The sequence below is a fragment of the Botrytis byssoidea genome, assembly GCF_014898295.1.
Source record: "Botrytis byssoidea strain MUCL 94 chromosome Unknown BBYS_007, whole genome shotgun sequence".
NCBI classification, from domain to species: Eukaryota; Fungi; Ascomycota; class Leotiomycetes; order Helotiales; family Sclerotiniaceae; genus Botrytis; species Botrytis byssoidea.
This window is the reverse complement of record NW_024065848.1, coordinates 1,695,014-1,708,944: the sequence shown is the minus strand read 5'-3', so window position 1 is coordinate 1,708,944 and position 13,931 is coordinate 1,695,014. Positions and strand designations below refer to the sequence as shown.

Genomic DNA, 13,931 nt, shown 5'->3' with positions numbered 1-13,931 from the left:
CCCATGACAGAAATTCAACTAAAGGAGACGTTCGCAACTCATTGTTACAGCTAATTGATTTACAACATTGAAGCATTAAAGTGCAACCATATCCGAAAGTACTCACAGCACATCCGGCACGTGATTATAATCTTGCGAACGGTACACTGGAGCTTTTATTTACTCTTCCCATTGGCCAGCTCATACGGTAGGAATTTGAATAACGCCTCTAGATCAGCTATTGTAGGGAAGCTTGAATTGGAAAGGCTGTTTCATGAGATGCACGCTCGGGGTTCGGATACCATCGCTACTCGAAACAAAGATGTTTGCACTGATCGCGAGTGGGGCATTGCGATGCGATGTGACAGGTGGCAGATGTCAACCCTTTCAAGAGTTACTTCAGACGATCCTGTTGCTCTGAGTTCGCATCCTTTAAGCAAAACAGATTTGTGCGCACGGTATACGAGTCTGTAATGCGGTTCGCATCGCGCATGGATTATGCATTGAAAGTGGCTAACTTTGAGTCCGAAAGCTGAACGGCTGAGAGGTTTGAAATCATATTCCGGACATCCAGGGCACTATCGAAGTATCAAACACTCCGTTAGAGTTGCACTTGCATGTTTCTAGATTCACCAAAAGAATCGTACACCTCAATCATGACAACTTGACAAGGATGATAGCTATGTGAATATCAAAAGCCAACAGCTAAGCAAGTGATCAAGAAAAGTGTTCAAGTAAGAAAGCATAAGTATTTGTGGTAGTCCGTAAGCTTATTAAGATGGGGAAATACAGTTGAGATCATATAAGAAATGACTTCGAACTGAAAAATTTCTTGAAAATGCACACAATCACAACACGAAAGAACTACCCAGTATTGCAATGATGGGAATTGAATTGCCGATGTCGAGAATGTTATTTGAAGTATCTTATGATAACCGTCGACAGCAGCTTAACTGCTTAAAATGTGGTTGATAGTCACTGCTTGTTGAAGGAGAAAGATACAGTTGGAGGTTGGTTTTTCCTAGCCCCTGCATTCGAACGAGATGGAAATCACAAATGCCATAGCTGGAATTATGATTGTTAATGATCTCGTGTGATGATGGTCCAACATACAAGAAAGCGACATCTGTAAAATACAAGAATTCAACAAGCATAGATGTTGAATGATAGGTAAGTGCAGTGTTGATATTGCTGTCGTCGACGAAGTAAGGAAAAGATACCAAGTTTGAACCAATTGCATATGAGATTATGTAATAAACCATGACTAAGCACCTATCTCCAGGCGATATCCGAAGTTTGATGTTTTGGCTAAGCTTCAACCTCCGAGTGTTCAACCCCACTATCCACCGAAAGTTACTAAAGCATCCTCGCATATCAAGATTGAGTTACCCAACGAATGAAGGTAATGAGATGGTAAGCATCATTCGGGGTGATTCACTTACCTGCCAATTTTGGGGGAACAAGTCCTAATCCTGACATATTTATTGGGAACATCTTAGACAATGAATACTTGTACATAGGTGTACTTGCTTGGGAGATATTGCCACTTCATATCAATTCAACCCCGCCTTTACTCACTTGCTGAAACGTCCATAAGATTGGTCTAGAGTGTTAGTCTGATATCCCATCGGAGACCTCCATCGGCCTAAGTTGCAAGATAAGAAGCAAGCCCAATATATTATTATTTCCCTCTTGAAGAAAGATACATTCTTTGAATATTCTGTTCTTTTCCTTTTTGTTTTCTCCTTCCAATTATCTCACCTATTTAAGAGAACTAACTTTCAAGAAGCACTGAAAGATCCTTGTGGCAGGAAACATATCTTGAAAGGGGCGTTGGCGACCTATACTTCTAGATAATTAACCTTCGAGAGGTATCACTCTCACAACTCACAATGGCACCCATTGCTGTTTCCCCGAATTCCTCGCCGGAACCTGCAGTGTCTCTTGCCTCCAGACACTCCCTCTCTTCCGTAACAACCTCTTACGATGATACCCTTCGCTTCTATCTCAATGGCACACGAGTTGTCCTCGATAATATGGATCCCGAGATAACTCTTCTTGAATATCTTCGTGGAATCGGCCTCACAGGCACAAAGCTAGGATGTGCAGAAGGAGGATGTGGAGCTTGCACAGTTGTTGTTTCTCAATACAATCCAACCACTAAGAAAATATATCATGCAAGCGTGAACGCATGCTTAGCGCCACTGGTCAGTGTTGACGGAAAGCATGTTATAACAATAGAGGGAATTGGAAATACAAAGAGGCCGCATGCTACGCAAGAAAGAATTGCTAAAGGAAATGGTAGTCAGTGTGGATTCTGCACCCCAGGTATAGTTATGAGCTTGTATGCACTTTTACGGAATGATTCGAACCCTTCGGAGCATGATGTTGAAGAAGCCTTCGATGGAAACCTTTGTAGGTGTACGGGGTATCGTCCAATTCTGGATGCAGCTCAAACTTTCAGTTCTGGAGCTGCATGTGGGAAGTCTAAATCAAATGACGGAGGTGGATGTTGCATGGACAATGGCGGAGGTAGTGGTGGTTGCTGTAAGAACGAATTAAAGGATGATCAACCTATCAAACGCTTTACACCTCCTGGATTTATCGAATATAACCCGGACACTGAGCTCATATTTCCTCCATCACTTATGAGGCATGAATTCAAACCCCTAGCTTTTGGAAACAAGAAGAAGAAGTGGTATCGTCCTGTGACTATGGAACAGTTATTAGAGATAAAGAGCGTTTATCCATCGGCAAAAATTATTGGTGGAAGTACAGAAACGCAAATCGAGATTAAATTCAAGGCTATGCAATACACAGCTTCGGTTTTCGTCGGAGACATTCCTGAATTAAGACAATTTTCATTCAAGGATGACCATTTGGAGATCGGTGGTAATGTTATCCTCACGGATTTGGAGTCGATTGTCCAACAGGCAGAGAAACATTACGGACCCGAAAAGGGCCAAGTTTTCAAGTCAGTAGATCTATTTTTCTCAGAATTCTTCATATCTTTGTCTTTGATGCTTTCAAGTCCATCGTTGAATCTTCTTATATTTTTCTTTCGGGTGACGTGAGGATACACAAGCCTCAAACAACAAAACCAAGGTTGCATTTAGCAATTTTCTAAACTAACAATATCTACAGAGCCATCCATAAGCAGTTGAAATATTTCGCAGGCCGACAGATTAGAAATGTCGGTACCCCAGCAGGAAATTTAGCTACTGCTTCTCCTATCTCCGATCTCAATCCTGTATTTGTTGCATCAAACGCTATTCTAGTCGCAAGATCTCTGGATAAGGAGACAGAAATCCCCATGTCTGAATTCTTCAAAGGTTACAGATTGACCGCACTCGCTCCTGATGCAATTATTGCTAGCATTCGTATCCCAGTGACTCAAAAGGGAGAGTACTTAAGAGCATACAAGCAGTCGAAACGTAAGGATGATGATATTGCCATCGTCAATGCAGCTCTTAGGGTTGCCATCGACGATTCGCATATTGTGACTAGTGCAAGTCTAGTATACGGAGGAATGGCTCCGACCACAATCGCGGCTAGAAAGGCTGGTGCTTATTTGTTAGGCAAAAAGTTTTCAGATCCCGCGACTTTGGAAGGCACCATGAATGCTTTGGAAGAGGACTTCAATCTTAGTTTCAGCGTTCCTGGAGGAATGGCGACTTACCGCAAATCGCTTGCATTCGGCTTCTTCTATCGCTTCTACCATGAAATTTTATCCAGCTTCGAAATTAAAGATTTGGAAGTAGATGCAGAAGTTGTACCCGAGATTGAACGTATAATATCTTTCGGTAAAGAAGATAGAGAAGCCACTGTTGCCTACCAACAGAATGTTCTCGGGAAAGCAAGTCCACACGTAGCGGCCCTCAAGCAAACATGCGGAGAAGCACAATATACCGATGACATACCAGTCCAGAAGAACGAGTTATATGGATGCTTAGTTTTGTCAACGAAGGCACATGCTAAGATCATAAGCGTCAATTCAGATCCTGCAATGGATTTACCAGGTGTGGTTGACTATGTTGACCATACAGATATGCCAAGTCCAGAAGCCAACTTTTGGGGAGCACCAGTTTGTGATGAACCATTCTTTGCTGTTGATGAAGTATTTACAACAGGCCAACCGATTGGTATAGTTCTTGCTGATAGCGCAGCACATGCAAGTGCAGGAGCACGAGCTGTCAAAGTCGAGTATGAAGAGTTACCAGCAATTTTCACAATGGAAGAAGCCATCGAAAAGGAAAGTTTCTTTGATCATTACAGGTATATAAAGAAAGGAGAACCAGAGAAAGCATTTGAAGAGGCAGATCATGTCTTTACCGGTGTGTCTAGAATGGGTGGACAAGAGCACTTCTACCTGGAAACCAATGCCTGTGTGGCAATACCTAAAATCGAGGATGGAGAAATGGAAATCTGGTCTGGAACTCAAAATCCAACAGAAACGTAAGTAAAATCGGGATGCAGTAATATTCTTCAGCTAACAATCCATCAGCCAAACTTATGTAGCGCAAGTATGTGACGTTGCTGCAAATAAAGTTGTGAGTAAGGTCAAGAGACTTGGAGGTGGTTTTGGTGGAAAAGAGACTCGTTCCATACAATTGTGTGGCATTGTAGCTCTTGCAGCCAAAAAGACTGGTAAACCAGTCCGTTGCATGCTCAATCGTGATGAAGATATGATCACATCTGGCCAAAGACATCCTTTCTTATCTAGATGGAAAGTTGCGATCAATAAAGACGGCAAAATTCAAGCACTCGATTTGGATATGTTCTGCAATGGAGGGTGGACGCAAGATCTTTCTGGTGCTGTATTGGATCGATCATTATCACATTCTGATAACTGCTACATGATCCCCAATATTCATGTCCGAGGTCGTGTTTGCAAGACGAATACCATGTCAAATACTGCATTCCGAGGATTTGGTGGACCTCAAGGCTTATATATGGCGGAGTCATATATCGAAGAAGTCGCAGACCGTCTCGGTATGCCTGCAGAGAAGCTTAGAGAGATTAATTTCTACAAGGCAAACGAGCAAACTCATTTCAACCAAGCTCTTAAAGATTGGCATGTGCCATTGATGTATAAGCAGGTTCAGGAAGAATCGAATTATGCCGCAAGGCGAGAGGCAATCACCAAATTCAACGCAGAGCACAAGTGGAAAAAGAGAGGACTCGCGATTGTACCTACAAAGTTTGGTATCTCTTTCACAGCACTTTTCCTCAATCAAGCTGGGGCATTGGTTCATATCTATCACGACGGATCTGTTCTTGTGGCTCATGGTGGTACCGAAATGGGTCAAGGTCTTCATACGAAAATGATGATGGTTGCAGCTGAAGCACTTGGCGTCCCCTTGGATAATGTATTCATCTCGGAGACTGCCACTAATACGGTAGCTAATACCTCTTCTACTGCTGCATCAGCTTCTTCGGATCTGAATGGATATGCTATCTTTAATGCCTGCGCTCAAATCAATGAAAGACTTGCTCCATACAGAGAGAAGTTTGGCCCTGATGCCACAATGAAACAGCTAGCACATGCCGCCTACTTCGATCGTGTCAATCTTTCTGCGAATGGATTCTACAAGACTCCAGATATTGGTTATACATGGGGGCCTAATATCGGACAAATGTTCTTCTACTTCACCCAAGGAGTCACAGCCTCTGAAGTCGAGATTGATACTTTAACCGGTGATTGGACATGTCTACGTTCTGATATCAAAATGGATGTTGGTCGTTCTATTAATCCATCAATTGATTATGGACAAATTGAAGGTGCTTTCGTACAAGGAATGGGATTATTTACTACGGAAGAATCTCTCTGGTTCCGTGCAGGACCAATGGCTGGACAGCTTGCTACTCGTGGGCCGGGCGCATATAAAATCCCTGGATTTAGAGATATTCCTCAAGAGTTCAATGTGTCTCTGCTCAAAGGCGTAGAATGGGAAGATCTCAAAACTATTCAGAGGAGTAGAGGAGTGGGCGAACCACCACTTTTCATGGGAAGTGCAGTATTCTTTGCAATTAGAGATGCGTTGAAGGCTGCTAGGAAGGAATATGGTGTCGAGGCTGAAATTGAAGAGGATGTTAAGGGTGGCGGATTACTGGTATTGGAAAGTCCCGCAACACCAGAAAGGATTAGGGTTAGCTGTGCGGATCCGATTTTGAAGAGAGCGGAGGTGAAACCAAGAGAGGGAGAGAAGAGTTTCTTTATGAGTATTTAGTATGATATGATGATGGTCAAACAATCAGGATTACAGCAAAATTGGCTCTTGGTAGGAGTTTTGGGATTGTGCGATGATTTCTTGAATATATGCGGAGCATTTTTGTGGTTTAGCATGGTTGGGATATCAAATGTACAAATTCTAACTAACTTCTTTTTTTTGAGATATTTTTTATTTTTGCACATGAGAGAGAAATGCGAATTTAAAGAGTACAGGAATTATTCTCGTGCAGTTATGGACAATGGATTTTCCTCGCCTCCTCTGATATACGATCTATACCTGCCTGCTGAGAATTATAATTCAATTGTACCCCGTCATAAATAAAACTTTAGAACTGCTATCGAACGAACTGCAATAAGATGAACAATATTTCTTTGTTGGGTACAGAGATACCATCGAAGATATTTACAAAATAAAAATAGAGATGGCAAACAGTAAGGAATAAACCAAACAAGGTAGATAGGATGTCGATGTCTTCCGAATATGATGAGACAACACAAGTCCTTCAAGTACCTAGGTAGGTATGTATTTTTGGATATGTATGCATGATTTGGTAACCAATCAATTGATTTTATGCTCTTGTGACTACCTATCAGATAGGTAGATAGGTAGGTAGGTAGATCTAATTAATGATTGTTTGTTTGATATCAACAATTCGATCTACATCTTTGTATAGGTATGTACCTATGTATACACATGAATTGAGAATTGCTTTTTCTACGGCATAAAGTATATTTGTATTCGAATTGACAGAGAAGAGAAGAGTAGAGTAGAGTAGAGCAGGGGTGAATGAATACTTATAGATATCGTGTCTTGCCTTGCCTCGTCTCGTCTTACCTTGTTATGTTAATTCTCTCTCCTCTCTTCCTCCCTTCTTTTCTTCCTTCTTTTCTTCCTTTCTTCCTCTGTTCTTCTCGCATTCTTCCTTTATTCTTATTCTCATTCGCTTTTTCCCACCCTACACCTACCCAAACATCCTCATATCCAATTCAATTTCGACTCCACAATCGAAGGAATGGAATCCCCGTCACCCACTCATACACACGTCTTTCGAAATGATGACTTGTCAAGTATGGCATCCACAAGTTTGGTATCCACAAGTTCCCCGGGTGATCATTGATCTTCCGGTTCCCTCCATCATGGAAGGTATTTATTAGTTAGTATGTCAAAAGACCTATTTGGCTTCTAGAAGTTGGGTGGTTGGGGGTTCCAGGAGAAATAAATTGTTTGTCTGTGCGAGGTGAGACAAGATAGGATAGGACAGGCAGCATGTATACTAGACATGTACGTAGATATTTATAGGATGCGATATGCGGGTACCTAGATACTTCTGGGGAGTAAAATTTGTGTACAGTGGTTATTTATTATGGTGCGCTAGCTATAGCTACCTATGGGGTATACGGTGAGATGAGATGGGTATCTTGTTCTAGCTTTCAAGTTATCTATGGCATTCCACTCTCCCGGGTCCGTTTCCTCTTTATTCCTCCCTGCGTATGCCCACTCCTGCTCATACATAGTAATGATGGTAATGACAAGTCATCAATTCATTCCAAATGGTCCCACATCAGGATTGATACTTTCAATCCCCCTCCCAGTTGTGAAAGCGTTCATGAGCTGGCATTGCGAAAGCGGGCATCATCGCACCACATACATTACATATTTCCCGATGATCCATTTCCTCCTCCTCATCCTCTACATTCCAAAAATCTAGTTCGTCCACCGTATCTTGCGACCGAACTATATCTTCTGAGCCCATAGTATACTCTGTCTCAACGCGATCACTGGAAGGATGCTTCTTTGCAGGAAGCTGATTCCTATCTGCCACGAAATCAGGTGGGGTGTCTCTATCCTGCACCTTCCACTCTTTAAGCCTCGCTTCTTGTCCCTTGAACATGCTGCCTATATTTCTACCCACGCCGCCTGAAGATCCGTCTTCACTAGCTGCTTCGATCATATTCGTGACTCCGATATTGACCAGACTCAGGTTCCAATCCGCTTTCTGGGGATGTAATTTTCGAAACATGGGTATCAAAGATTCTTGGATGAGTCTTTCGACAATGCTATCTTTACCATCTTTTAAATTGAAAACGAAATTGGGTAGGGGTCCGGACCTGTAGATTCGATTGAAACTTCGGGCTCTGGTGCCATCCGCGTTCAAGGGTGGACGGGGACGGGTCGACAAACGGAGTGTTTTTGGATAAGCTATCCATCGTTTTGATGGTGTGTCAGATTTTTCATCGTCTTCAAGTAAGTCTTGATGCATTCTATTCAAGAGACTTGTTGCAAGCATTCGAAGCTCTCTTATTAGTTGTGGCATAGTATCAAGCTTGATATATGAGTCCTCGATTGAAATTTGGGATGGTACCTTTCGGATATCCTTCACATCCGAATCATCGCGACCATTGATCAGTGCCCAAGCCTTACCTCCGATACCTCTCTCTGCCCCAGATCCTCCAAGCACCTTTTCAAGTACCTCAGGACCAATTCCGGGGAAGAGACGAACATCACGGACTATGACAGATTCTTTGGTGCCTCCATAAATTAACCCACTTTCAAAATCGGCTGGACGCGAAAGAACATGGTTCCGAATACGTTGAGACATTTTGAACCCAATTCCAGGTATTTTGCCAATATCATGGCTATCAATGAATAACGTGACATTACTTTGTAGTCCATCATCACTGGGTAACACTTCATAAGGTGGGAGAAGAGTTGTTTGACCCTTTGGTTTGTGAAGGTTGCCTACCAATTTACTCAAAAGTTTGTTCGTGGATATACCAACTGTTGAAGTGTAGCCTTTTTCTTCTTCCAGGCTTAATCTTAGATGCTGGGCAAGATGTGAACCCAAAATCAACCGAGTAAGTAGTCCGATATCATTATTCGGCGACCCCGAATTCAGTGTATATTGAGGGGATGCTTCGCCGCACGGCTGCAAATCGGGATAGCCATGACCAGCAATCTTCGTCGCATCAAAGGCAAACCCCACGGTAGGATCATTACGGTCCATTTGAAGGAAGGAGTGGATCAAATCATTTGGATTGAGAAGTTTCTGATTATAGTCGACAATATCTGTGACGTCCATGAATACTTCATCAAATCCTAACCGTTCGACTTTTCCCGACCAACTGAACTTTTCCAAATTTTTATGTAACATTTTGGAGGCATCACGGAATCGACCCAGCTCTTCTCCCAAGACAATAACAACATCCGGACAGATTTTCTTGGCTTCGTGGATTAATTGTAATTTGCTCAAACCACGACGTCGAGCTTCATAATTGCATGTGACGATGATTTGTTTCTAAAGTGTTCACTTAGAACTCAGATATACATAGGTCTGTAGAGTTTGTACTATTTTGAGTTGGATATGGCAATCAGAGAAAGTCTTACCTGTTGTACAGCCTACTTATTACATCAGCCATGTCTCATAGATCAGAGGAAGGCAGAGAGAGAGAGAGGAAGTCAGATGTAAATATTTACCAAAGGCACTGATTTTAGAGCGGGATTCTCATTTTCAAAGACAGACGCGTAGAAACAGTCATAATCCTATAAACTCCGATTATCAGAATAGATACTTTTTGGAAGTGACGTGTTTGTTTACGAAATAGTGATGAATATAGAAATCCTAATGGGGCTGACTAACAAAATGTATGATTATCCTATGATCCTTTCTTGCCATTATGATTTATTATTAGCTCAGTGATATTTTGAGTTTGCTGGCGACGATGAGACAGGTGGATGTGAAGATTTTGGTCCCATTTTTTCTTTTGAAGTCAAATTATCGTATTGTATCGTATCGTATGGTATCGTATGGTATCGTGATATTGAACCTTACCTAGGTCCACGGGTAGTCTTTGTCTTGGTCCGAGTGAATAGAGTCTCATCCGAAAGAAGAATCTGGGAGGAAGAGAAGGTGCCAAGTTTGACAGCAAAGAGAAGGATTTGGATTGTTGTCAATGATACTCTACCTAGGTAGATCCATCCGTTTGGATATCAGGATGTATGGGTGTATAGTGTAAGTCGACGTCAAACACATCAAGTTATCATCGGATATACCTTTGCTTTGATCTAAAAATGTAAGACGGAGTGGAGCTTGTCGATAAGCAATAGTCAGTAGTCAGTACCTATGTATACCTTTAGTCGATAAGATTGACCCAGAGAGCCAGACTGCCAGAATCATAAGATGCCATTCTTAGAACTTTGTGCGGAAATTTGTTTCTAAGACACGTTCACACTGCACATGTCTAATCATATCTAAACATATCTAATGGTGGACTCAGAGTGGAGTTTGGAGATCATCTTGCTTTTCCAGAATTCTATTTTGAGATACATCTAAAAAGTCAGGCGTTTGATGTGGAGAGTTACCAAGAAAATACTTTCCACTGTAGGCGTACTCAGTGGGTACAGTACGAGTACGAAGTAAACTTTGCAGTATTATCGCCATCGCCGTCGCCATCGCCCCTTTTGCCTTCGTAACCCCTTCATCGCCCTCGCCACCAGAAAGTGGTTCTCGGAATTCTAAACTCAATACTTTCGAATACGATCAACCAGGGCAAATTAAAACATAGTTAATTTTATGTAACAATTGAATTGTATTCAAGTCAATAATGTGCTGAACCCAAGATTTTACCCCATAGATCTCATCCATTATTTGTTTCCAATCGTGTTGTTTCCTTGTCATTATCACCCATTCAATAAGCGATACTAACGCCAAAGAGCGTCTCAGCTATCGGTCTCTCAACAACAGATAAAGTTATTATTTCACAGGGCTACAAGGCTATTGTATTCTATTGATCTATCATGAAATATTGGTTGAAATAACATAAATAGCATATGGGATCAGTTACTTAAGGAGGACTAAAGGGGCGAAATCAATTATGAGAAGTCACGGTTGATATTGCAAGAATTCCTATAATAAGATCAAGCCACCACACTTACTGGTCCCATTCCCCTTGAAACAGCCAATCGTCTTGAATTGTCTTGATCTTCCAAGTCAAAAATCTATTCGCTCAAGCGGTGTGATATTCAAAAAGAACCCTTGCATAGGCGCCACTCACCCATGGACCCATCCACTCCGATAGTCCGAGATCCTAGATTCAGCCCAAATCTGCTACTCCATCTCCGTTCACTACTCCAATTTGCTAATCCAACCACTGCTACTACCTTGACTATCATAGAAACGTCCTACTCGAGTATTGCTGACCATCGCTCCGTAAACCAAGCTAAGGTAACTAGCTTCTCATACTTGTATTATTCAACCTCTCGGGAAATCCTTCCACGGCGCTTCAAGGAGCCACAACAACCATTGAATCCTTATATGGGTCTATGAGATGAGCCTAGTATGGTGGTTTGATGACCATCCCGAATGCTTGACAACCTGTAGTGCGTGGAAATCAATGAAATATTTCTATTTGCTTGGTTCAATTGTTCGAACCTGCACTGCAAGCCCCTCGTCACATCATTTCTATAAACATCGCGCCTATTCCCATACCTCACAAGCATAAGCATTTCAAACTTAATTAGCAGATGCATGACAGGTGATAAGACTGTGCTTAAACTCTAAACTCTCCCATCAGAACTTCTCCCCAGTTTTATTTTATTCATCTAATTCTTGGCCTAGGCAAAGGTCGATGGTGATATACATATAGCTGCGGCACGGTCACTGTTGGTTTCACCTGAGGGGCAGTTATTCATATCTTTTTTTTCTCTCTTCCTACTCATTTGTCTTACGCCTTACGAAATTACGAAATCATTTGACGAACTTTACGACTACGCCTTGTTATCGGTACATTAGATACATTATATCTAAGATACCTAGACCACCTGCGACTTTTTTGTGACCCAAATCATTGTCTCGACTCTTAAGACGAACACTCAACATTCAAATATATACTCTCGTACCACGGACCAGAATACAGTCAAGGAAGACTTTATTAAGAATCCTACCAAATCTCCGATTATGATGCTGGCACCTGTTCAAGAGTGCTCCTCTATAGTTATGTCTTTCCCTCCTCGGCATTCGTCACCACCAAAGAGACCGAAGTTGTCTTTACAGATCAAGACCCCATCTGCTCCACAAACCATTGGAAAATCCTCCACAGCGTTAAAATCAGACATCAATCCATCATCACCCACTGCATTTAATACACTTTCGAATGCATACGCAACAGCAATTGAAAATGCCTCGCCGCAAATATCAAAACCGGCAAGCCTTGAAGCTAGGCCTTCCTTGAGAATTCAACCCATGCCTTCACGACTTCAGACGACACGACTTCAAACAAATATAAAAGCAGAGGATGGATATATACATCCATCAGAGCGCACTGCGACTCCTGGGCCATTTGCGATATCATATCCTGATACCCCAACTTCGGCTCACCCTGATTCAGCTCACCCCAAAGATTCCCTAAACTTCACATTTACCCCGCCGCATTCAGCTGGCTCATCCGATAAAAAGATATTCACCTTTGCATCGCAAGCTTTTAATAGTGCATCGCCGCGAAGTATGAGACGACTTACGCCATATACACATCCCAAATCTCTTCATAGTATCCTTCGGAACTCACCACTTCCACCTCCAAGCGCCGTCGCACCTGCAACACCAAATACTGCAAGTCGACTCGCAACGCGATTGGCAAATAAAGGCACGAAGAAAGTAGAATACGATGACCCTTTGACTCAAACCATCACCACTAATAAATATGTAAAATCGCACATCGATCTTCTATCCGAAGACTCTCCTCATCCCGCCACAGATCCCGAATTCGCAACTTTAGACACCCTCGACACAACCATGCAATACACTGGCGATGAAACACGCGATGGAGGACAGACCCCGGGACCATTTGAAGAAATGCGAAGAAGAATGGCAGAGAGTGGATTAGAAACTCCCGGGTTACGAAAACGTAAGCGCAAGGACAAGAAGAGAAAGTGGAGATGGACAATAGGAGATGGAGAGGAAAGTGATGCGCAAACAACTCCTACGACTGCGTTGGAGAGAACTCCGATCACATCGATTTGGATGGGTGGAGAAACGACAAATGGGGATTCAACAATGTTTGGGAATGGAAATGAGAATGGGAACATTGAACAAGATACTGTTTCGAAAGATAGAAATAATATTTCATCGGATGAAACGATTAGGATGAGTCGAAAGAGAATTTCTTTGGGGAATTTTGAAGGAGGCAGAATAGATGAGGGTAATGATGATCGTGATAGGCGAACACAGTCCGTGGAACTATTTACCGATTCGGACATGTCAGAAGAGGGTAGTGAAAGACCTGGTACATCACATTCTCTCTAGTTTATAGTTATACGATAAATGATTTTATCACCTACAAAGGTTATTTTATAAGCATTCAGTATAAGCTCACCTGTCTTGATACATCAGACTGGTTACATGTACAGAGTATGAAGAAGTCGTATTGTTTGATATGACTTGGTAGATGACTCGACTATTCGACTCTACACATATGGACCGATGAGATAGAATAAGACGAGGTATAATTTCTAATTATATCAATTTATATCTAGTATTCTCTCATATTTATTAAATATATGGTTGATATTTGATAGAATAAGTTGTAAATACAAGCAAAATAATCACACACAATAAATGAATAAATAGTTGGTGTTTCTCAGACTCTTATCTGAAATACTTTTGGGTCGTACATCCATCAAGCACACTTTCTTACCACATTTTGCTTCAAATACCTACGTGAAATG

The 13,931-nt window shown here is 41.9% G+C and overlaps 3 protein-coding genes across 3 annotated transcripts; 2 read left to right on the top strand and 1 right to left on the bottom strand.

Moving 5' to 3' along the window:
- Positions 1-1,367: 1,367 nt before the first annotated feature.
- Positions 1,368-6,523, top strand: EAE97_004572 (uncharacterized protein). The gene is made up of 3 exons (XM_038875084.1): positions 1,368-2,953; positions 3,124-4,434; positions 4,484-6,523. Exons 1-3 carry the CDS (start codon positions 1,872-1,874, stop codon positions 6,207-6,209), a joined length of 4,119 nt encoding a protein of 1,372 aa, XP_038734528.1. The 5' UTR covers positions 1,368-1,871; the 3' UTR covers positions 6,210-6,523.
- Positions 6,524-7,788: 1,265 nt separating this feature from the next.
- On the bottom strand, positions 7,789-9,885 carry EAE97_004571 (uncharacterized protein; the record flags this gene model as incomplete). Its single annotated transcript, XM_038875083.1, has 4 exons — positions 7,789-9,507; positions 9,597-9,608; positions 9,687-9,752; positions 9,850-9,885. 4 exons carry the CDS (start codon positions 9,883-9,885, stop codon positions 7,789-7,791), a joined length of 1,833 nt encoding a protein of 610 aa, XP_038734527.1.
- A 2,280-nt stretch (positions 9,886-12,165) lies between these two features.
- EAE97_004570 (uncharacterized protein) lies at positions 12,166-13,509 on the top strand (the record flags this gene model as incomplete). The annotated part of the gene is made up of 1 exon (XM_038875082.1): positions 12,166-13,509. The coding sequence occupies one exon, from the start codon at positions 12,166-12,168 to the stop codon at positions 13,507-13,509; it is 1,344 nt and encodes a 447-aa protein (XP_038734526.1).
- Between the last annotated feature and the right edge of the window lie 422 nt (positions 13,510-13,931).